Consider the following 26,576-nt stretch of genomic DNA (forward strand, 5'->3'; position numbering starts at 1 on the left):
GAACAACGAAACCATGCACAGAGTTGGACATGGGTGTGAGTTGGTACATTTTATAGTTGTTTTTATAGTGTTTTTTTTTTCTTTCAAAAAAGTTGTCAAATTATTTAATTATGTTCAATTATTTAGAGCCTATGTACATTTAGGTGAGGTATGTAACACAGTAGGCCTGTCGTCGGTTGCAAAATCATTGTTTCCAAACCAGTTTCTGAAACAATCCTGCCACACATTCTGCCATTGCTGGTCAAACAAGTCAAATCCCTGGTTAAACAGCTTGGTACAGATAGTCCCACCCCAAAGTCACACCATTTAACAGGCATGCAAACAGAGCTTTTAAAAATTCCCTGTGCACTACAGTACACTTCAAGTGAACTCAATAACTAAATACTTTTATTAATTCGTTTAAAGAAGTCGGTCACTGAATACAAATTGTTTTCCTTATACATCTGACGGCACATTATAATGAAGAAAATATTTTAACATTACGTGGTGATTTGAGGTGTAAATGGGAATTACATTAAATTTAAGTTATTGAGATAAATGTAAACAGTCTAAGTGGAAGAAATGTATAAATAATCTACATATTTAACTACACTTTGAGTTTGAGAAAAATATTATTGGAACAGCACAGTACATGCCCAGTCTCGCCATCATTCATGTGCTACACTCACTAGACTGCAGTACCGCTGTTATATGACGGGGGCACTGTTGAGCTCTAACTGTTGTCCCGGATGCTGATTGGTTGTCTGTATGACGTCACCAGCTCCCGCGGAAGTGTTGTGGATTGGAAATAGAGGTTAAATGCAGCATCGAGCACAGCGGGTGAAGGATACATTTACTTGTAAATATATTCACTTCTTTGCAGTATTAAAATAAACTGTCTTATATGTACATTTGTTTAGATGTTATTTTTACATTTTTGACTCATAAATGAGAGTCTCCGTCAAGTAGACTGGACTGAGCGCTTTATCATAAACAAAGATAACGTTTCACATTTTAGTGTCTAGCATTTTGATAATATTTATATTTTTATAAAAAAATCTAAGTCTCAGTAAACTTTAGTTGCGTTAAATAGTTTAGAGCTGTTGTAGATTGTGATTTGAGTAACATCCGTGTACGTACGTATGAATGAATGAATGAATGATGTGCAGTAATTTGTATCTTCATATCCAATGATATATGAAAAACTAAAACATCTTTATTGTGTTTTATTGTGCTACTTAGCTGTATGTTTATTTTATTTATGAAGGCTTACATTAAAACAAACCAACTGCAGTTTGATTGATATTAATTGGAGTTATCACGTTTTGTAACCAAACTCTTTATATGTTGTTCTTGCTTATTACTGATTCATAAAAGTGCATCAAACCATGCTGATCAAGCAATAACAAAGCAATCTTGTGTCTTTTCACAGTACAGCCATGAGCTGAGGCTCTCCAAACCTGTCTGTCCCAATGATGAACGACAAGCTGGTGTTTTTGGGGCTCCTGTACTTCATCCAGGGTATACCATATGGCCTGCAGTCGTCCCTGCTTCCGGTGTACCTGCGAGGTGCCGGGCACTCCCTCACTCGCATCAGCCTTACCAAAATCCTCTACTTTCCCTGGGTGCTCAAGGTCCTCTGGGCTCCTCTGGTTGACCGTTCAGGCACCAAGCGGTACTGGTTGGTGGGCACGGTAGCAGGCTTGGCCCTTACCTGTTTGTTCAGTGCTACCCTCACCCCTGATGTTCAGTACATGGGTGTAGCGGGATCCCTGCTCGCCATGAATATGCTGGCGTCAGTGCAGGACATTGCGGCTGATGGAGCAGCCGTCCGGCTGCTGAGGGGGCAGAGCGAGGTGGGCCTGGGGAACACGGTCCAGGTAGTGGGGTATAAAGCCGGGTCTGTGTTTGCTGGAGGGGGGCTTCTGGCTGTGATTGATGTTGCAGGATGGGGCTGGATGTTTGCTCTGCTGGCTTGTGTGTATGCTGGCGTTGCTCTTTTTGTGTGGGGCGCCCCGGCGTTGGACGGAGAGTCGGCACGAGGGCAGGCAGAAGGACGGAGAGGGTCGAAGGAGGCCATTCAGCCCTGGAAGGTGTGGAGGAAACTCCTGTCTGTGCCAGGAACACCATGGACGGTATTCTACGTCCTCACTTACAAGCTAGGTAAGACATTTAAATGAGTCATATTGTAGATTTTTTACATTTTTATTATTTTAATGCTTTTGTTATCCTTTATTCCTAGAATTTTTTTCATTAAAGAGCACCTATTGTCCGATTCATGTTTTTACATTTCCTTTGGTGTGTAAGTACATGTTAACGATATGCAAAAGGTACATACCCCAAAGTAAACACGAGTTATCGTCTCGAGCGTAAATCTCTTTCCTTGGACTACAACAAACACATGGATTGTAGGCAACAGTTTACTTCCTGGTGATGTAGACAAGTCTGACATTATCATAATTCCTCCCGCTTCGGACTCACAGCCTGTAAGTTAACTCCTGTTAGCAACCAAATCTTTTGAATATGGTAAGCAGCGCCACGTTTCCGGCTGACGTCAGAGATTTTCAGATCAATCACAACGTACATATTAGCTGGCCAATCAGGGACACAGAATTTTTCCAATCCGTGCCTTTTAGGAAGAGAGTGAAATCTGGAGCTACAAAAATATACGATATGTGGAAAATAATGTTTTTTAACCATAAACCGCGCAAACACATTGTATTATACCAAATACAAAAATAACGTTGTTTTAGCAATGAAATAGGTAGTGATGGGTGTTTTCGAAGCACGCTTCATGAAGCTTCGAAACTTTTACGAATCTTTTGTTTCGATTCATTGGTTCGGAGCTTGTTACAAACTGGCCAAAGTCACTTACTTTTAACAAACGAGGCTTCATTACGTCATAACTGTTTCAAAAATCCGATGACTTACCACTAGGGGGAGTTGATCACAAATGACCAGTGTAGGTGAACTCGGGTCAGTTTTATTATAAAAGTTCATAAAACATTAATTCTAATAACACTACCATTTTGTCTACTTTTTTTATTTATAGACAGATTTATTGACAAAGATGTGCATAATTTAAAAAGGAGTTCGTTTTAAGGATAATTGTTTGCCTTAAATAAAACTAAAAACACAGAATAAACTTTTAATTATGTCTTAATTAAATTAAAGAATTTATTTTTCTTAAAAACATATTCTTAGAACAATCTTGCTATTATTTTGTAAAAAGTGTAAAATGTTTGGACAGATCTTGCTGCTTTTAAACGATTTTGACCGGCAGGTGTCGCCAGCGTGTATGGTGTTTCGAACGCTTCGAAAAACTGAATCAATTTGCGAAGCAATTAGTTCAACTGATTCAAAACTTCGAAAAGCTTCGTTTTACCCATCTCTAGAAATAGGTGCTCTTTAAAGGGATACTTCACCGATTTAGCATTCAGCTTTGTATTTGTAGAAACCCGGCAGTATTACTGAATGACCATGTTTCCCTCCCTCATTTCCCCCTGAGAGGAGAGATATCTGCATTTTGGTTCTGCAAAAAAGTCCTCCGATGATGTAATATGACGATTTTTGCATCATCGGAGGACTTTTTTGGAGAACCAAAATGCAGATATCTCTCCTCTCAGGGGGAAATGATGGAGGGAAACATAGTCATTCAGTAATACTGCCGGGTTTCTACAGATACAAAGCTGAATGCTAAATCGGTGAAGTATCCCTTTAACTAAATTTGTGACCCAGTCTGTTAAAACCCAGCTTAAGTCATTTTATTGGTGATGAACTTGCATAAACCATTCTACATAAAGAACAATTTGGAGAAAATATGTGCCACAAGATGGCAGTCTTGGCTTCTCCATGTATCTTGTCCTAATCTCCTCAATGACTATGAAACATCAGGAAACTATAGACTACTGGGTCATCAAGTTCAAAATAGCTTCTCGGAAATTAAAATTAAAACTTTTGGCTAGTCCCTTATCACTAGCATAACTTGTGTCATGACCTGAATCCAAAATTTAGACATGCCCAGCTAATGAATCACTTTCAATGAATTTGATGTTTAGCACCAGAAGGGGATTATGTTGGGATTAGTGCCTCTTTGTGTCTGTGGCATTTTTATTTGAAACTAAAACAAGAAATATGAGCACATTTTTAGTGGTGTTGATTCAATGTGTGTAACATTTTGTATAGTACTTATCTTGAATGATTTTATCAGGAGCACTGTCTATAAATGTGTATGTCTCTGGCAGAGAAAGATAAAAAGGGATGCCACCAAAACCGGATGAGATCCAGCAGACGAAAGCAGACACAATAGTGGCAGTTCCCCCTTAATCCCTGTTTTTCCCTGATCATCATCATAATCGCTATTAAACAGCACTTTAGGTGTCACAAACTATTGTACTAAATGTAGTAACATCATTCAATTACAAGTATTTCCCTTAATTGTTAACAAGACAATAAAAGCACTTTATAACTTATTGATACTCTGTAAAGTGATGATGGAAAAGTTAGCATATACTTTTTGTAGTACTGTGCATGTGTGGGGTTCAAAAGTCCACTGTGAAATTAAAATTGGATTGATTGCAGTGATCACTGATGTGCATTTGTTGACTTCATGCCAATTTGACAATACGCTGTCATTAAAGCAAAAGATTAAGTATCAAATACTTAATATATATTATAAAATGCATGTTAAAGGGGACATTTCACAATAATTTTTTAAGATGTCAAACAAATCGTTGGTGTCCCCAGAGTACGTATGTGTAGTTCTAACTCAAAATACTATACAGATAATTTATTATACCACTTTGTAGGTGTGAGCAAAAATGTGCCATTTTGGGTGTGTCCTTTTAAATGTAAACGAGCTTATCTCTGCACTTAATGGCAGTGCCATGGTTGGATAGTGCAGATTTAGGGGCGGAATTATCCCCTTCTGACATCACAAGGGGAGCCACATTTCAATGAGCTATTTTTTCACATGCTTGCATAGAATAGTTTACCAAAAATAAGTTACTGGGTTGTTCTTTTTCACATTTTCTAGGTTAATAGAAGCACTTTAGGCCCGATTATAGCACATAATCATGAAAAAAGTCAGATTTTCATGATATGTCCCGTTTAGTTTTTCAGTCAAGCTTTTCATATTGTTTTTGTAATTGGAAACGACTGTGTTTGAAACATGCAAAACAGAAGCCTTTTTTTGCTAATGGTCTCAGTTCCCGCTGTAGCTTGTATGGTCATTTGGAGTTTATTGGATTGTAGACTTACGTAAAGCATTTTTGTAAGCAAAACAAATCAAACGCTTTACTTTCTTCCATACTTCCGCCTCTATCCAGTATCCTTACTGCATCACAGTCTGTTATCAGTGTTTTGTATGGTACACACGCTGCCCTCAGCCCAAGCCTTCATTATAGATAATGGGAGGGGGGGTCACAAAACACAGTCTGTCCCAGCGTTAGAGGATGATAGAGGCAGACGTAGAGCTTCCCTGGGAAGACTCCAGGTGGTGGGGGGGTAAAAATTGACAGAACGGGAGAAGAAAGCCACTTTTGCTCTGTCTGTGTCAATCTCCCTCACTATATGTACCTCACAAACGCATACGCACATATATACGTTTATATTGCCTGATGCTACGCTCTCTTCATTCTGCACAGCAGGGGATTATGGGGCGATTGAGGGGTGACGCGAGCAGGAGGCAAATATTTTCCAGAGGGAACACTGAGGACTGCAGGGGGGATGAATTAATGAACAACCACCACATGGTCAAGTATTAGAGAGAGTGACAGAGATAGAAAGACAGACAGGCAGTGAGTTGGTGCGGTGCAGGGGTCATCGATATGATAAGTAGGCGCAAGATTATTTGTTTTGGAGAATGTGTGAGAAAAGTAAAAGAATGTACAGTATGTGATGTCTTTTAGCTGACCTAATTTTCCCCCCCTTTGTCTGGACCATTGTGTCAGTCGGGTGTGAACGTTAAAAAAGTTCTGCATTTTGTTTAAGATATGTGAGCTTACAGTAAATCACATACTTTGAATAGGATGCTACTCTGTTCTCACTCCGTATCTTCCCTCACGTTCACATAACTAACGGTGCAAGTGATAGTCCTGGATGCTTTTGTTTTGTCCAAACAATTATGTCATTGTGTCCCAGAACATAAAGGTAATAACTTAGACCTTTGCGTATTCTAACCATACAGGTCCTTAGAGACTTGGTCGAGGATTTGTTGTGGTTGAGGAGCCTCTATAATGGGGTGATGTGACACACGGATGCAGATACACACGGCTCAGTGACCTACACGACCAGGGAGTGGCAGAGGTTCCTTATATTGACCTGTAGCTACAGGCAGAGGAGGATCAGGCTGTTCCCATGCTGAAGACTCTGGGGAGTTCTAAGATATATCATAGTGCTGCTTTTAGATGCCGATGAGATGACGTTTTGATTTGAAACCAGGAATCTTTTTATGTCTTTCAGTTTGTTCACACAATATTTTGGGGTCCTAAAATGCAAACTTTTGAAGACGGTTAAAAAGTGTAAGTCCTTGAAAACTAGGGATGCACTGAAAGAAAAATTCTTGTCTGAAGCCGAATTAAATGAAAATCTCAGCCGAAGACAGAATACCAAACAACTGAATAATTATTATTTTATTTTTCATTTTCCTAATTAATTTGCCAATTTTGTCACCATTGCACAAGTTACATTCAGAATGTCCTTTTTACTAGATTTATTTCACATTATTTAACAATGACATTTTTTAACATCCCAGCAGTCATTATAGGGCGTTACACCATTTTCTTAAAAAAAAAAAAATCCAGATAATTTACTCACCACCATGTCATCCAAAATGTTGATGTCTTTCTTTGTTCAGTCGAGAAGAAATTATGTTTTTTGAGGAAAACATTGCAGGATTTTTCTATTTTTATGGACTTTAATAGAGCCCAACACTTAATACTTAACTCAACAATTAACAGTTTTTTTTCAACTGAGTTTCAGAGGACTATAAACGATCCCAAACGAGGCATAAGGGTCTTATCTAGCGAAACGATTGTCATTTTTGACAAGAAAAATTAAAAATATGCACTTTTAAACCACAACTTCTCGTCTAGGTCTGGTCCTGTGATGCGCCAAGTTTTTTTCAAAATGCTATAAATCTTTTCAATCAATGTATAAATGTGCATTCATCTTTGCCATGATATATTCATTTAGTTTAACAGTGGTATACACTGATAAAAAATAAACATTAATGGCATTATTCAAAACACTTACTTTGTCATACTAATGACACTGTCATTGCTGCGTTTATACTTGACGCTGTCGCTAGGGGTGCACGATATATCGGCCGACATATCGTTATCGGACGATAACTGCTTATTTTTAATATTATCGGTTATCGGTCTGATAGTAAAATTAGGCCGATAAATGAAAGCCGATAAATTATGAATAATTTCGGTTTGTTGAACCACTTCACTTGCTCATTGCTGGCCATGTGAAGTTTTGATTGGTGCTTTCTGTGACATAGCACGAAGATGACACATGTTGCAGGCTTAAGAAGAGTATGCTAGTCTAGCGCAAAGACAAGATGTCCGCGGTCTGGGAGTTTTTCATTGTGAAATTAATATGAATATTTATCGACCTATATATATATATATATATATATCGGTTATTGGCCCCCAAATAGAAAGAGTTATCGGTATCGGCCAAAATTATATCGGTGCATCCCTAGCTGTCGCTTAATATTTTTCAAAGCGATCCGCTGTAAAATGTTTTGGTCCTGCTCGATTTTCGTTGACTGAGTAAAATAATGGAAAGTTTTTCATAAGATCCCCTGGGGTCAATGTGTTAGAATCACATAAACTTCACAGATGCTGTCGGGAGAACAAGCACCCGTCTCCCGAGTGCCTCCCGCGTAAGTTATTGGATGTTGATGACTTACAATTTTTTCCGTCATAGAAAACAACCACAGGCTTATCAATGCCATTAAAATATTATTTTGCTTATGTTTGTTTGTTGATCACAAAGTACAAACTAGATTAGGAAAACTAAGATTCCATGTACTCAACGCGCCGCCATTGTTTGTTTACAGTGCGTGGAGGGAATGGTGCGCTGTAATATGTGGAGTGGATTTATTGCGTTCTGTAGAAAAAGAGGAGTGGCGTTTATTGCGTTATGGGAAAAAGGGAGAAAATATGACAGAATAACACTGCGGATATTGCATTTTTCGTAAAATTAAGAATTTACTTTTAAATACTGACCTGATATAATACTGATTTTGGCAGTAACAAATTTTTTTCAAAAATGGCGTTTATCGCGTTTTGGAACCAAACTCTTCATATGTAGTGTTTCTTTACAAAGTTACTTCGCCATCTACTGGCCTGGTATGAGTAATACAACATTTTTTAAAAGTCTAATCCGTGTAAACGTGGATTTTTTTACAGGGTTGTGGTGTTTTTGTTGCGCTACATCGTTGATGTGTAAGAGTAGTCTTGGCACCTCCCACTTGTACACACTTTTGGGGTTGTTATCTAATTGTGTCAGTGTATAACGGGTGCATGTGCATATATGTTGGGTGGGGTGGTCGTCTTAAGGGTTTAAACATTTGACCAGAGAAATACCAATTAACAAAAAATGTTGTCAGAAAAGTACATTTCTCTTTAACAGGTTACATGGAATGCAGAGCATATTATTCACCTTTTGCTCATGATATCTTTCCATTTTAATCAAAATCTGTTTTTTTTTGGTCTGTTCTTTTAGTCTTCTATTATTTCTAACAGAGGTGAACTGATACAGCATCTTTCTGTTTGTCTTTCTCACTCTCTTTCTCTTTCAACTCGTTCTCCACGTCTCCTCCCCAATGCCGCCTCCTTTAGATATTCTTCACTTCATGTTTTTGTGGATGTCTAATGAAATCCCATGTGAAATGGACAATTGTTGCTCTGAAATTATTTATAGACATAAATAAGCAGCCTGGTTGTTTACATAAAAAATAATTAGTTTGAAACAGCATAGGAGGAAACGAGGAGGAATTCTAGCGTGCATGTCCATACTGCTTATGGAAAGTTCAGTTATCATTCATCCTTCTTTCATCCTTCTTTGGTCTACTGTATATATTTACCTATATTGCTTTCATGTGGTAATCATAGGGCCCTCCATGGTGGTTACTTTGTTAGTTGGAGTTTGGTTATGCATATTGTACATTTTCAATGTAAGCTACACTGTTAGAAAGGTAAAAAGGGTCCCAAGCTGTCACTGGGGCAGTACTCTTTAAAAAAAAGTCATAATATAAACCATTTAGGTATAGATATGTATATATTTGCCAGTATGTACCTATGAGATACTAATATGTAATTAATTGGTTGCAAAGGGTACCACCCCAGACCACTTTTTTCTAACGGTATAGGAAAAACGTCTTGCACATCCATACTTCTAACAATATTAAAGGGCCTGGTCCACAATTTATAGCAGAACACCACATTTTGTAAATTTTTTATTTATGTTACTAATCTGGCAATCTTTTGCAAATAGTTTCATCTTCAAAAAAGATATCAACTTGGTACATAGCAAATGTGTAAAAATGGTTTCCTCATTCTCCGAGAAGGATCAATAAACTGACGATTTTTACTGAATGGATTTTCCTGACACGATAAGTGAATAAGACTGGCTTTGTATGCATTTAACTCTATATTAAATTAGCATTGAATCACATTGGACTTGGCAGGATGCTGAATGTTAAAAACAAAAAGTTCCATTATTCGTTGTTTCCACTGCATACAGACTTTACAACATCCTTTACACGTTTAGCTCTACTGTCAGACTCGGTCTCCCACAAAGAAAGCGATGTCAAAGCATTCACGTGGCGCCGTCAGCGACCGTAGCAGAACTCAGACGAAAACGTCTGATTTTTGATTTGATTTTCTGTTTCTGTTTCTCACCGGTTTCATCTCGGGGATCCCGAAAGCGCGGGATCTGTTTGACGGCTGTCTCAGAGCTGTCAGTCAGGGGGCTGTTGAACTGAAAGCAGACTCCATAAATAATGACAATGGCGTTAAATAATACACTGCGGCGGGTTACAGGGGCCTCTGAACGCCCGCTATCGTGCAGCAACGCAGGACTCAACAACAAAGATGTAACAGCAGTGTTTTCTCTGACAACTTTTGTTTCTGTCACATCCGTCTGAATTTAAGTGACAAACTCTTAGAAAAAATGACTGCGAGGCAGTTCTTTGAGGAGTAAAGCGTGATATGTCTGCTCAGGTTATCACCTTTCCAGTCTTAAAAAGTCTTTGATGCTCAAATCTCATAATTCGATTATGAGACTTCAACCTGGATTTCACATTTATTATAGCTGAACTGTGTGTGTGCTCATATAATTCTGTTACCTGTACAGGTGAACAGGGGGCGATCACCATGTTTCCACTTTTCCTGTTGGACCATCACATGACGGCCAGAGAGCTGGGTGTGTGGAACGGAGTGGTTGCCATGGCGTTCTCCATCTGTGGCTCCTCAATTGGAGGCTTTTTACTGTCTCAATACAGGTAGGAATTGTGTGTTTTTTATGTTACGTGATAAAACATTGAAACTAACTCTAGCTGTTCCAGCTGCAGCATCCTTTTCAGCCAAGCCACGCTTTGCTACTAATGTTGCAGAAATGGTGCTAGAAGACGTGGTTCTTTGATATTCTTCTTACACCTTTTTCAAAGCCTTGTTGGCCCCCTCTTCCTCTATCAGTTTCTCTCATGCACCACCTTTGTGTAAAGGAAACATGGCTCTTTCTTATTCTCTGTGATATCTCTTCACCTATCTCAGTCCCATGCCACGAGGAAAGGAGAGATAGAGTATGTGTTTGAGAAGAGAGTAATAAGAGATGTGTGAATAAGATGTGTAAAATATTCATATGTTTATTTATATTATAATTACGTACCCACTCAGTTTATTTGTTCTTGCCAGTCCCTCCAGAAAAATGTGATTATGCGATCGCATGATTCAACGCATAATCAGCCAAAGTCCGCATATTTATGCCGCACTTTCGCTGCATAAATTGCAGATTTACGTGCGCAAAATATGCGGGGTTTGCATGAAAAAAAAAACGTGCCGCAAGATCAAGGATTTTTGCCCCCAACAATCACAAAAAAAAAGCCGCTTTTTTGGAAGGACTGTCTTGCACACTGAGGTCTGTTTAAAGTCCCCATGAAATCAAAACTGACTATTCTTATTTTTATTGAAAAATTGTTTATTATGAACAATGTATCTGTGTGGATCTTTTTTAATTCGTTTGCCTCATAAACTTTTAAATCAAAATCTGAAAACTTCCTGTCTGCGCTAATAGTGCCCCACCAGCGTGCTCATGGCGACCACAGTTTGATTCACGTCTCTGACATATCTTTGCCGATCCCGGTACCCTATGTCCACCCAACACTTTCCTGTGTCCACTATCCTGTCAAAATAAAGGCACAAAAAGCCCAATATCAGCCTGGGCAGAGCCACTGTTAACCCCGCCCCCTCCAACTGTCTGTCGGTTCCATTTTCTAATGAAACCCCTACTTTTCTATATCCAATGAGTTTACAGTCGAAAACACAAGCCATGGCTGCTATTTTCCTCGTGTGATTTTCCGAAAATACATCACAAATACAATGCGACTTCCTGTTAATGGACACTTTCCAGACACTCTAGGTGTTTCTCAATGTCAAGGATACTTCCTTGGCAGGACTGGTCCTTCCAAGTCACTTCCTTTAGAGGATAGGCGAGGCTCCTCTTTAGCATTCGGAGAACTTGTTAATAGAACAGGCTAGCAAGTGCATGTCATTGCATTATTACGTCAGTGAAAAGGTCTGCTTTTGGCGCTACGTGCATAGGATTGTGGGGGATTTGAGAGCGCGAAGGCTACACATATGCATCCTTTCCTGTAAATGGGATATTTTTCGAATGAAGGACTCAGTCCTTGGTTGAATTTCCGAGGATCATCGACACTGGAACAGTCCTTCGACGGATGTCGATGACGTAGCATCCTCGAAATTCTGGCTTCCGAGGATCCTTCCTTTACATTGAAAAAACACCTTATGACACATAAACGTTGACTCAACCAATGGGGTGAGTTTAGGGCGGGACTACCTGTTTGCCTCACCACGTGGGGCGTGTGTTTAGGTAACCTGTTTGAAAACAGTACTACTTGTACTTAGACACGTTACCAAAAGTGCAACGTTAAATGTAAAATGTTGCTTCACTTAATTCATTCTCTTTTTTCGTCTGTCTCGCTATGTTAAAGGCAGTGTTATTGAATAGGGAGAAACGTAGAGTTTCACACGCAGGGGGCTTGTTCGTTCGACACAGTCGTGCATTCAGGCCTTGCTTCCCACAGATTGGGTTTCTGCCGTTGTCTGTTCAAGGCCACTAAAAGCTAATTTGGACACTTATCCCGGCCCCATCTGAAACGCCTGAGTGACCAAAAACTGACCCCCATACAGCGATCGGCATCAGCAATCTGAGAGTACGAATCTTATCGGGCTTAACCGCTCGTGTGATACGCCTGCTTTAGACTGCTTTCCATCTCTCGCACCCTTCTCTCTCTTCTTGAGTCTCTGTCTGTCCTCTCTCCGTTTCTCTCATCCGAGTGAAATATGAAGTTGTCGTGTTACAGAGTGTTATTGAGTGGATGTAGGGAGGGTGTTTGCATGAGAATGAGAATAAGGGCAGATTGGCTTTCTGTCTGACCGGCTGGTGTTCATGTAGATCTAAAAGGCTGGTTTAAAATGACAGACGATTCCTCGCTCTTCTCTTAACGTCCAGTTGACCTTTAGCCACATCTCCTTCTCTCTTTCTGTCAGGGCCCTTCAAGTCTGTTCACATGGAAAGGACATACTCATTGGGGCTTTAAAGGAATGTTCTAGGCTCAGTACAGGCTTCAAGCTCTGCCACAGATGCTGGCGATTACAGGAAATAATTGCTGACCTTGTGAAATGATATATATATATATATATATTATTTTAACTCCTTGAGCATGTAAACTAGGGCTGGTTAAATTTGATTTTAATTAATTGTCAATTTTTTAATTTTTTTATTTACAGTTTTAAAGTTACATTAACAAACACAAAAGTATAAATCAATAACTAACAGAAGACAACAAGGATACACATTTACATAAGATAAAATAAATAAATAAAAATAATAATAATATTAAATAAATAAATAATAAATTAAAAAGAGAAGGGAAACATCTGGATTGCCTCAGTCAGCAAATATATACATCATAATTATTGAGAATAAGCATAACTGACAATATTCACAGTTGTTTTGTAAATGGAAAAGTAAATAAAAAACTGGTACAAATTTAAAAATAAATAAAAAGGAGATGATTACAGAGTATATTATTTTTAACTTCCAAAAGTCTCAAGAGAGGTCCCAATGTGGCTTCAAATCTTTTTTTGTGCACCAAGCTCACCAAAACGTAGCTGTTCCATTTGGATAATATGAAGCATCTCATTTAACCATCTCTGAAAACAAGGAGCTTGTGAGGTTTTCCAATTGAGGAGTACAATTTAATGTCAATTTAATGCAAAAAACAAATATGGACCAAGTTAAGGAGGGATATTTAACAACTCGGGTTGCTGTCTTTTTACCAACAGCACTGCTGATGAGGTGGCGTTTATCAGCTTTTGCACCTGAGCTCCTTGACAAAATTTTTTTTGGTTTAAGGCCAGTTTGTTCTGTTACTAAGTAAATAAACATCTTGTTTATGTACTCTTTCATTCTTTCTTGTCTCTTGCTTAAACTCGAAAATCGGCCCATTTGCTTTGGAAAAAAGACGATCAGAATTGGGCACTAAAATCGTGATCAAAACGAATAAAAATGGAACAGAAACCATATAAATCTGAATTCAACCAGTAAATTGGTCTTAATACCTAGCCATAATGTAAACCTGGTAAATCCTATCATTTTTTGCAAGAAATGCCAAAAAGAAACAAAACTGAGAAAACTTGTTACTAACCACTTGGGCTTGATGTTCATTTCTGCAGTTTAGCAATAAGATGTTTGAAGTTAAAATGCACTGTAAAAAGTGAAAAGTTGGATCAAATTACTTCAATTGGTAACACTTTGAACTTTTTAGTTTTTTGTTAACTTAAATTTTTCACTTAAAGGGATAGTTCACCTTAAAATGAAAATTCATTTTGTTGTAAACCTGTATGAATTTCTTTTTCTGATAAACACAAAAGAAGATATTTTAAGAAATGATGGTAAACGCACAGCAGATTGTGACCATTGACTTCCATAGTAGGAAAAAAATATTTTGATAAATGATGTTAAGCACACAGTTTATGGTACCCATTAAATTACATCATATTTTTTATTCCTACTATGGAAGTCAATGTTCACTATCTGCTTTGTGTTTACCATTATTACTCAAAATATCTTCTTTTGTGTTCATCAGAAAAAGGAAATTCATACAGATTTAGAACAACATAAAGATGAGTAAATGATGACAGAATTTTCATTTTAAGGTGAACTATCCCTTTAAAGTATTTTTTACTTAAACGTATAATACGTTAAATAGTAAATTAAATATTATAGTAAAGTAAAAAAATATATTTTTTGAGGTGTTACCAATTTTTTTAAGTTGATCCAACTTTTCACTTTTTATAGTGTGTCATGTAGAAACCGTGATTTTTTTCTGCTATGCATTTTGTCAAGATGATTGACCTGACCCTCCAGGTGTTCTGACTGCAGCTTTGAGAGAATAATACAGTATATGAATTAGATATGGGGGTCGGGTTGGTCAGTTATTAGCGTGAGGTTAATCATCACATTGCTGTGGATCTTGTTGTGTTATCGATTATGCCATGAAGAAAGTTCACTGCAGGATCCTGAACCGCTAACAGCGAATCAATCAGAGTGTGTAAGCTAACACACTGCATATGTATGTAAGCATGTGTATAGGGTAGATGTGTGTGTACCTCTCATTAATGTCCTACATGATCGATAAGTAGGCAAATAACCTGTCATTTGTTGCAGTATATATTTTGTTTATCATTTTCATAATGTATGTTATTAGTTATGGTTAGGAATCTTTAGGCTACTTGAGGCAGAGTCGCAGTCTGATTTCAAGATAGTATTTACATTTTGTTTCTCCATAGCTATCCGATAAAATTGAAAAAGTAATGTGTTCAGATTCACAATTACAGGTCAAGTGAATTTCCTTTTTTTGTTTGCAGTATTGGTCTGCTCATGAGACGTGTGTTTATGTTGCGGACTTTCAGCATGGTCTTCCAGAGCTCATTGCTGGTGGTGTTGGAACCTTCGCCCCTTATGACAGGTAAGACATGCACATACACGCTATTGTCTGGCTCAGAGACTTGCTGTACTTGTGGTTACTCTGATGTTAAAAACCAGAAATCATTTCATCCTATCTATCTATTTTATAGGCCCTGGGGAGTTTTTGAATATATATATACATAGAATACAGGTCATTGAAAGTGCTTGCATCTATTTTATGCAAGAAGTTTTCTGGGAAAAAATCCATATTATTCCTTGTGTAGTGTGGGATATATCATAAAAATTCTAGACTTTTAAGCACACGTGCTAAACTGTTCACTTTAAATGCTTATATATTCTGTATGTGAATGTTGATTCATTCCAAAATGCTTTTTTGCATATTTGTGTTTGCCACATAAAAACGTCTCGAGTTACGTATGTAACTGTTGTACCCTGAAAAGGGAATGAGACGCTGTGTCTCCCTTGCCATACTTCCTGCATCCCTGTAACGCCGTCTTTGGCTATATTTTAGATAGCAATATACTTCCTTGCTCCCGCATCACTTTGTCTTTGCCGTTAAACCTCACCATTGGTTGAATTTGATATACATATTCATACGCACTTACCCCTGAAGGCGTCCCCAAGGTGTCACCGTAGTGATGCAGTGCGAGTTCCCTCAAAAGGGAACTGTAACAACATATCTTAAAAGGGTAACACGATGTAACCTTGCTCTCACTTAAAATGTGTCCCCACATTTAGTCCTTGAATTTGAAGGGGATTTGCACCTGGAAAATCCTTGAAAGGCCCTTGAATTGGAAGTTAACTAAGGTGTGGGAACCCTGATTTTTGCGAAGGAATTTTGTTAGAGATCAGATTCAGAACAATTATTAAAACATACACAGAGTTTAAAATTAGTAAATCATTTTTTTGCTTCAGTTTTTGTTTTAATTGGGTGGATAAAAAGTTGATAATCGCGGTATTATAGATTAACATAAAAAGTCATAAGGAACACGTTTTTGTCATGCAAATTCAATTCAATTCAATTTTATTTATATAGCACTTTTCACAAGTGTTAATTGTTGCAAAGCAGCTTTACATGAGAAGATGTAGAGGAGAACACAGAAAATCAATAGATAATATAAGAAGTAGAGATAGCGGCTAAGGTTAACCGTACAAGCGAGCATATTAATAATGTAACTTATACAGTAAAGTGCTAAGTTAAGCCAAAGTTAGCTGACTCTCCCTGGGACTAAAATCCCTCTAGGAAAAAACCCAATGGGAAAAAGTCCTAGAAGGACAAAAACCCTTGGGAGGAATTAATATATATTTATATATATATATATAGAAACGGTAGGGATAGGAGGCGGGTAAGCGAATTAAATTGGTTTAGCCGGTGGTTGTTGGTCGGGCATCGGCTGGTCATCACGTTGAAGGACAGCCAGTGGATCAGTGATGCAATGATCTTCACAGCAACCGGAACTGGGTCTGTTTGTCTCATGGTCCTCGTGGTCGAGGACGAGACAGGGAGAGAAAAACAGAATTGTATTAGCGTAGGGGCCGTTCGCATGCAATGCAAGTGTCAAACATTATAGTGGTTCAAGTGTTTTCTCTTAATTGACGAGATAACTCTTCAATGTCGGGGAAAGAGTTAAATGTTCTCAGCACATATTATTTGTTCGTCGAATACCTTTGCTTCAAATCCATTTAATCCTAGCCTCATGTCATTCACAAATACAGGTTTGTTTGCAGAATCCACTTAATGCCACGTCCTTTAAGTGCACAAAGATAGATAAAAAAAACGATGATGTGTAAAACAACCGTGGATCACATTCAAACTTGTGTGCCTTGTGAGTACTTGGAACTGAATACAACCTGTTTGTTGTAGTCACATGGATCACAATGCAAAATTACTGAAACTAAACATAAGAGCCTGATAAAAAATGCTAATTTTCAAGAAAACGTCAGATGCACTTTGTATCTGAATTCTTCATATACTGGATACTTTAGCTGATCACCAAAGCATCACAAGATAAAACATAATTTATGCAATAATTGCACATTAGAAGTGTTTCATAGAATATTTAAGCAATATCGCTCGAGTAGGAGTGTGATATAGCTCTATATCATCACGGCTGTGATTAGGCCAGAGGCACGAGGCCGCAGGCCGAGTGCCGGAGGCAATCACAGCCGTGATGATATAGAGCTGTGTCGCACGACTCCGAGAGCGATATTGCTTTTATACAACAGTTCGACGGCACACGTTTGAAAAACGAAAACTAGAAAACAACAACGGAGTCATTTTAAAAGCCTCTTTGTTTGAGAACTACTTCTTCCGACACGGATTTGAGGGCGGCCAGAATGACAGGTAAAACTTTCGGCTGCTTTGAAGCTCATAACAACTCAATGGACAGAAAAGCCGTTACTTTATATTACCGTTTCTTGGTCACAAAGTGTAGTTTTAAGATTAGTTCAGTCGAGAATGTATATGTATTATATTTAAATCTGCAGTCGATTAGTAAAGATAGCGCCTGTTTGAACGTTTGCTTAGTGAGATTCGGTACGAATGAGAACCAAAGCATGAGCGGACATCAGTGTTCACTCGCCCCGCTGACCACCGCCCTCTCTGGGCTACATTTCTGACAGAGATACCCTGGCTCTCATGTTGGCCTTGTTTGTTTATGATCGTCAAAATGAGATCAAATCAGCAGTATTTGGTGTCATGATCAAACTGTTACTTGTTTTTTAATTCATATTTAGTGTCTTTTGTGTTGTTATTGTTTTGGCGCGAGGTAAAAGTTAATAAAACTATTTGTATAACGTTACTATTGCTTTCTCATTTATTCTTAACGTGATACGAGCACTCGATTATTATTATTAAACTTTGTTCTTGTCAGTACTATATAAAACTGTTTTTTATAAGTGTCAGAGAGATGTTTTTGCATGCTGCTTATAAATATACCAGTGGCGATATCTCATAACATGTTTTAATAGTCAGGTCACGATAAAGTAAATGATCAATGTCCACATTTAAAAGCTGCGGTGCTTACCTGCAGTTCCACGGTGTTTTCGCGTTCTGATAAGAAATATAGCTCCAGAAAAAAAAAACGAGTGTTTATATTCCTCTTTCCAAGTGTTAATCATCCACACGATGTGACAAGACATTTCTCCCATTAACTGTAACGTAACATCCAAGAGCGCTGATCTTTGACGGAATAACTTCCGATTGGGGATTCACAGACTGATTTATGAGCTAGTAAACTAATGAGACAAACGGAGAGTGATTCAAAACAGCGCGTCTGTGTTTTTCCATTCAGAGATGAGCCTGCTTAGGACCTCCATTCACTAGGTGGCGGAATGATACGAAAGGTGAAGCGGTTACAGTGCCGATATCAGCACAATATCACATAGGTCTTAGCCAATCAGATTCGAGAACCAGAAAGAACTGTTGTATAAATTAATATAGAAAATTATAATTTTGCAATTTAGTTTAGTGCTGCAAAAGTAACGCCAAAGAAAAGGAGTAAAAAATCTTGTTTTCAAATGTTTCCTTTCACTGGAAGCAATCTTCAAAACATATTCATTACTGATTGATAAAGCAGTATGTTTTAAGACTCATATGTCTCACCTCTATGTATATATTTACTGTAGAGCGATATAGACTGTTCTTTACTGAGCGTTCTACAGTTTCCTTGCATATAGGCATTCATTAAATCGGCTCTGGTTTCCATCGCTTTCCACTAACAAACCGAAGTGTCCATTTCAGCACCCTGCACTGTGGAAACAGGTGTAACAGCAGTCTGAATCTGAATAAAAGTCCCAGCGATGCATTAAACAACGGCATGACATAAAATAGGAAAGAGAAAATTAACATGGATGCCACAGATCTCTCTGTTGTTTCTAATAAATTGTTCTCTTTTACCTTTTTGTCTCTTTTGATCTCCAAGACTCCTTTTTTGACAGTGCCAACACTTGGATTCAGCACAAATCAAGCAGAATTTTTATGCTTGAGCTGAATAGAGAAGATCATACAGAAGTTATGTCAAGCACGACATCTAGCTTTTCGGCTTGCTTAAGTGAATTTGCGTTTCTGTTTCAGTCTGTGGAAACTAACGCTGTTTTACCATGAGTAATCTCACGGCTCGCTTTGATAAATGAATAAACCCATATTCAAACCCTGTTCCTCTCTCTCTCTGTCTGACTCTCTCTCTCTGTCTCTCTTTTTCGCACTGTCTCTTTCTCTCACAGGTGCTTTGGATGTTTATTTAATGAAAAAGTAAAAGGGAGAAACTCTCGCGTTTAAGCTGTATTTTCTGCCACTGTATTTCCTTCTCGTGATGTCGTGGCTTTTTAGTCGAGATGTTTTTGTCAGCGAGCTTCTGTTTGACAACTCCCTCATCTCTCTTATTTTCTCTCCTTCTGACGCTCTCCCATATGAAACAGAACAAAGCTTCTCTACACGGCCCCCCTTTCAGAAAAAGAATGATAAAGTTCTGCAGAAAATATTTTTCAATATTGTATGAGACCCGATGCCTCAGATAAGCTGATTTTCCTTCCTGTGGTTCCTGGATAAGTAATGGAGAAGTCTTGTTAGGCAGAACTAACATTTCCTGTGAATAATTCAGATTGAGCTGGATGTGAAAACTATGATTTTTTTGTAGGTTTGGTTGATTTTGAGATTTAGGATTTTGAAATGTATGTATTGCATATGTGATTAATTTAAGTAATCAATTTGAAGGCCAAAAAGAGAACATCATCATGAGAAACATTTCAGTCAAGTGATCGTAAACTTTGGACTCTTTTAGTGTAGATGAGCTTAAAGCTGACACACATGGACTAAAACTAGCACTTCTCTTTTCAGATTTCGCATCTCTGACTGTATGCTTTTTAGTGCTCTGTATGTTGTATAGACTGTTACAGCAGTAACAACATAGTGGCTTTCGTGGTCCTCACGTAACTTCCGGTAAACTCCGCTAAGAATAAATAACAACAAAGTACTTTTAAAGTAGTTTATTTATATAACAAGCAAAATAAAGAACACGTAGATTACCTAGGAAACCAAAACATTTGTTATTTTCGACGAGGTATTTGTTGAAGAGTTTAGTTTAGCAACTAGTCAGACCAAAAAAACTGAAACCAGAAGTAAAGTTCCGACCACACACATATCGCGTCACCGCACGTGCATCCGATGAAACCGTCTATATCTATTTACAGTAGATGTCAAAAGTGTTCAACTTTGAACAATTTACATATTTGTTCTTTATTCAATTATTTTATTAAATATGCTTTAAAAAAAATTGTATGCATGTTGCATTGCTGTGTTTGGAGTATAAACTAAAGTTAATGTTTGTGTTGCACAATTAATTGAAAAACGAATCGGGATTAATCGGCAAAAGTCTAAATTACAGCTGTCCATTTGTGCTTATTTCTGTGCGTTTTGGCAGCATGTTTAGGCACCAAATACAGTGGTCAATCAGATTTTTTTAAATTGATAAATTGACGTGTCCTTTAGCAATTTGTTTTGGATTTTTTACTAACAACATAAATCCCATATGTGAAGTTTTTGCTCAAAATACCATATAGATAATTTATTATATCATGTTAAAATTGCCACTTTGTACACTGCAAAAATTATGTGTTAATTTTTTACACATTGTGTGTGCCATGACATTTAATGCGTTATTTCATGTTAAAATAAATGAAAGGGACAACACAAGTTGTGTTAAAAACAGTGATGGGAGGAATGCGTTACAATTAATTCTGTTACTGTAATTCCACTACTTTTAGTGGTAATAAACATGTAACAAAGCATTTTTTTTTTTTAAATCAAGTAACACAGTTACAATTACTGAAATTTAAATGAGTTGGTTACTCACGTTACTCTATTTTGTGATAAATGAACACTTGCAGACAAGACATTTCTGATCTAACGTCGCAGGACAATGGGGGGGCGGCACAATGAATAATAACACAGAAGGTATGTTAGTAGGGACGACACATTTAATGTTATTATTCATTGTGCCGCCCCCCATGGTCCTGCGACATTAGATCAGAAATGTCTTATCTGCAAATTTGGCGAAGTGCACGTAAAGCATAGACCTTACACACAACTATAAATTGCCAGTGCCGTGGTTGGATAGTGCACATTAAGGGGCGATATTATCCCCTTCTGACATCACAATGAGAGCCCAATTTCAATGCTTGCAGAGAATGGTTTACCAAAACTAAATTCCTGGGTTGATCTTTTACACATTTTCTAGGTTGATAGAAGCACTGGAAACCAATTATAGCACTGAAACATTAAAAAAGTCAGATCTTCGTGGTATGTTCCCTTTAAAATTGACCATGCAGCTGCTTCACACAAAGTTATAAAACATTTCAAAACTTCAATGTAAAACCGATTAATCTGCAATATTAATCGCAATTACGATATTAAGGCAAATAATAGTCAATTGTGATTTTTTTTTCATCATAATCGTGCTGTTCGTGCAGCCCTAAAATACACTAGGACAATGACTACAAAATATTACCACAAAAGAGGATCAGCAAATGGTAATAATATATAAAATTGTAGTCAGTGTAGACTTTATTAACTGTGATTTATACAATATGCTGCGATTTATACAATATACTGCACTGTAAGAAAATGCAGCCTTTTTTATCAAATAGTAAAAATAAAATCGTATGTTGAATTGACTTGCAAAACCAAGTTGTTTTAAATATTGGTTTTTTTTTTTTTGAATATACAAATATACTGTAGTTAGTTTTTTTGCCCAATTATTTTGTCTATTAAATACTTCATATGTGTAGTGTTTTTTTTATTTTGCATTTTGAAGGGTAGAATACATATTTTTCAAAACTGCAGACAATATGGCTGAATTTACATATAAATGGTGTGCAAATAGTGGCTTGTTTGCAGTTCGTGATGATGATTCTTTTGATATTTGTTTGGTAATTTTTGTGAGCAACTTTTGTATTACTGTGTAGAATGTGTAATTTAACTGATTAAAGATATATTTAAACCTCAAACCTCTCTTTCTCTCTCTCTCTCAGGTATGGCAGTGCTAAGTCTGGGTTTGCAGCATTTCATAGCCGGCCTCATCACAACTCTCACCTTCACCGTAATGATGAACTGCACGCAGAGAGCCGAAGAGAGCATACAGGTATCACAATCCACCCCTTCAACTGACCCAGACCTTCTCATGCTTAAACCGCCAACAGCATCGCACGTGTTCACCCGAGATGTTCACCTGACGTCAACCATTTGACAAATCTGTTTTCTCTTCAATTCACCAGGCAAGCTCAGAATCAACAAAACATGCATCCTATAGTTTTTGATATTTGTTGACAGGCTGTAAGCTGCAAAAAGCCTGCGAGTTAATCCCGCCTGGTGCATACACGAGGACATCACAGCAGTCAAAAGCTCATTCATCTGTCAGTCAGCAGAATATAGCACTCTTTTTAGCTCGACATGTCAACTGATTTCAAACGCAACGCATCAATCACTGACAAAGCGTACGCATTATGAAGTGTGTTCACATTTGTACTAATGAAGCACTAGACTTGACATCCAATTCTTTTTTATTTACCAATTCGCCGTGTTTGGTTGAAGCTGTGGCCCTCAGTGGTTAACTCACATGCTCACGTGGAACAGTAGTGCTCATGTGGGTATGCAGTTTCGGTGGGTAGTGTTGTTTATAGCCTTAGGGAGGCTCAGCCACCTTTGAGATTACGAGATGCTCTGGTCTCAAGGTCTTAAAAATAAACATTTAAATCGCAGCTTTAAGGTTATAAATCACAATGTATATCATAGATTTTATATTGATTTCAGTGCACCAGATGGATGACATAAAGACGCATAAACTGTTTCATGTGGTGAAAGAAGCTTTTATGATTTACTGTTTTCTACATAAAATCATCCTAGCTTGATATCTTCAATGTTGACTGTGTAAGGTCAATGTCAAAGATTGAAATTAAAGCGCACATAACACACGCTGTTTCTGCATTTCTGATGTTAATCTGGAGTACCTATAGAGTATTATGACATCCTTTATATCGCCGAAGAGTATTTAGTTTAATTAGATTTATAAAAGAAACATTAGCTTTACCGAATCTTTCCCATAACTTACGAAAAACTGAAGGAGGAGTTACTACCGCGGGAGGAGCAAGTACGAGTCATGCAACACTATACAACATTGTTTAACTTATGATTCACTACATGTTCATGTCATTTATATAATATGTACGCACCTATTTCCAACATAAGACAGAAGTCTTACCGCATGCAACTCATTACCCGGTTAGGACTTTTCAATGAAATCCAGCGCATCAAACACACCCAAAACTCCGCTGCTACCCTGCATAATAAACTATATCCATTGTTTCCATAAGGCTGGCTTTCTTTTCCTTACACCCAAAAACACACTTTTTCTTTCATGCCATTGTTGAGTTTTGAAATTAAACAAAGCTTGTCGCGTGATGTGATGTTTGTAAGTTCTAGCGTCTCCCGCTGATTGACGGGTGGGCAGGGTTTCCGGGAGAAGTGCTCATATAAAGCAGTGATATGTAGCCTATAGAAACCCCTGAAACGTCAGCTGGACCCGCTATCGAAAAAAACTTTCTGAAACTTGTACGAACCCTGGCGAAGTGCATTCGGCACAGAAATGATGTGTAACACGCCCAACTGCTTTTTTGACATTTTGCCTACGTTAAGCATGAGGAAACAACTCTATAACTGTGTTAATAGGTCGGAATGCTTGAAATACCATTGAACCACCCCTTTGAAGTCAAATCAATGATGGATGGGGTAGAGACTTTAGCCTCGATTTCACAGGCAGGATTACAAATGTAAATAAATATAATAATTTATTTAACGTGATTTGCATTGTGGTGGGGTTAAGTTACTTGTAGCTCACTGCTACCAGGGATTGAACCAACAACCATCCGATTAGGAGCCCTGTGCTTTATCCTCTTCCCAAAATGGGATTTCGGAATTTGTCTGGTTGTAGTTACACAACATAGTAAACTTTAGTACATTCGTCAAAGACAGTAACACAATATGTCCATATGTCTCTCCTTAATCCTGTATTTGCCTAATTTCTAATTTGTTTATTTTCTCTACACTGTATGTTTATATAGTATATGTCCTCAAGATGATAATGGATTGTTCTTTCTGTCTCCATACTGTATATCAATCCCCTCCCATGTCCTCTAGTTTCATCCCTTCATTCATCTTTGACATCCTGCATTGTTCTGTTTAAATGGCCCTGCATTGGTTGCATGTGATCTGCTCTCCCCCCTATTTGACACTCCAACAACACAAAACCCACATAATTAATGCCACTAACAAAACTCATTAAAAAAAAAAAAAACGCCGGTATGTTTTCCCTCGGTCTCTAAGCAATTAAAAACTTTCACATTTGAAGGAAAATAACCAAGAGGATGATTGCAAGCTGTAGGTTAATTCGAAATGTTCTTATGACATACATACCGTAGCGAGACCTGCTTGTGTGTGTGTTTGTTTTAAGGTGGTATTGGATGACGAAAACCGATACTGTGAATGTTTTTGAAAAGGCCCTCGAGAGAGAAACAGAACACCTTAAACAAGTTTGTAGGAATAAAGGTACTTCACTTAACTTTAGTGGCGGGGCCATGTGAAGGAATGAACTTGACTTTGCTTTCCCATCCCATACAGTATGCTGGGTTTCAGGATCATGAATATGGAGACTGTTCTGTGGTGCATGATCCCTCTGCTGTTTTGACAGGAAGTTAAAAAAACAAGAATTCACATGAAAAAGGTCAATAGTGGGGCAACCTGAGTACAGATCTATTCTTGTTTTTTTCCAATTTTCTTTCATTATGTTTTTCTCTGCGTTTCAGTATATACCGTAGGGTCCAAATTGCAAAATGTTTCTTTTAGTTAGATCCGTTGTACTGTACGTAGTCCATGGACATGTTCACGCTGTGGTGCTCACTCTGATGGTAACAAACAGTGCTCAACCCGGTTTCTGTCTGTACCTCTTCTGCCTTCAGGCGACCCACTACAGTTTTCTGGCCACTCTTGAGGTCCTTGGGAAGCTGAGTTTTAGTGCCCTGGCTGGGGGCATGGTGGACACTGTGGGCTTCCCCATAGCCTTCATCCTCTTCCTGTTCCTCACCTCCAGCAGTGCCCTCCACGTGTGGAGAGCCACAGAGACTGGCATCCTTAAGGAACAGGTCAAAGGGCAACCACAGTGACCAGCATTAACCAATCAGAGGGCACGAGTGAGTGAGCATGTCTGTGTGAAAGAGTCATGCTGTATGCATGGTGTGTAATATACTGGTAATCAAAAGCCAGTGAAGCAAATTTTTTGCTTTTATTTACGACATAACCAGCAGTTACCTTGACATGAGCCACACCGAGCACTTTCAGCGAAATACCCGTAGCTCAGTAAGACGATGCAAAACTTAACAGCTGCATTAACCCTGTACATTTCATCAGCATGAAGGGTGTAATCACTTTTTCTGAATAGTGACAACTCTGAGCCATGAACATACACCTCTGGTACATTATGCTTGAAGGTTTAAAATGTAATTAATTGAAAAAAATTATAACAAATATAAATAAATTATACAGTCTGCTGTAATGAAAAATGACAATTACACACTCAGAAAAAAGGTATAAAAGCTATCACTTGTGCGGTACCCTTTCAAAAAATACATCTTTGTATCTCAAAGGTACATATCTGAACATAATGGTATATTTTGGGATCTTTTTAAAGGGGACATATCATGAAAAACTGAGTTTTTCCATGTTTAAGTGCTATAATTGGGTTCCCAGTGCTTCTATCAACCTAGACAATGTGAAAAAGATCAATCCAGTAACTTAGTTTTGGTAAACCATTCTCTGCAAGCATGTGAAAAAATAGGACATTGAACTTTGTCTCTCCTTGTGATGTCAGAAGGGGATAATCCCGCCCCTTAATCTGCACTATCCAACCACGACACTGCCATTTGGTGCAGAGATCAGCTCATTTGCATTTATAAGGACACACCCAAAATGGCACATTTTTGCTCACACCTACAAAGTGGCAATTTTAACATGCAATAATAAATTATCTATATGGTATTTTGAGCTAAAACTTCACATCCATACACCAAAAACACCAAAGATTTATTTGACATCTTAAAAATGTCTTGTGAAATGTTCCCTTTAAAAGGCACCGTCCCAATGAAAGCTTTTGTACTTCTGACGGCACAGCTGCTTCAGAAATATTGCTGGGTGAAAGATTTGAAGATTTTTAGGAATTAAGTTTAGTTTGGCATTGATCATTTACACATTCCATCATGTACTGCATTTATTGAACTTAAATTTAAAGCACAAACTCGTTGAA

At 37.9% G+C, this 26,576-nt stretch overlaps 1 protein-coding gene across 1 annotated transcript; it reads left to right on the top strand.

Moving 5' to 3' along the window:
• Positions 1–67: 67 nt before the first annotated feature.
• mfsd3 (major facilitator superfamily domain containing 3) lies at positions 68–26,576 on the top strand. Its single transcript, XM_055199078.2, has 6 exons — positions 68–838; positions 1,412–2,142; positions 10,351–10,498; positions 15,168–15,268; positions 22,258–22,367; positions 25,237–26,576. Exons 2-6 carry the CDS (start codon positions 1,452–1,454, stop codon positions 25,438–25,440), a joined length of 1,254 nt encoding a protein of 417 aa, XP_055055053.1. The 5' UTR covers positions 68–838; positions 1,412–1,451; the 3' UTR covers positions 25,441–26,576.

Source organism: Misgurnus anguillicaudatus, chromosome 22, assembly GCF_027580225.2.
Source record: "Misgurnus anguillicaudatus chromosome 22, ASM2758022v2, whole genome shotgun sequence".
Classification (NCBI taxonomy): Eukaryota; Metazoa; Chordata; class Actinopteri; order Cypriniformes; family Cobitidae; genus Misgurnus; species Misgurnus anguillicaudatus.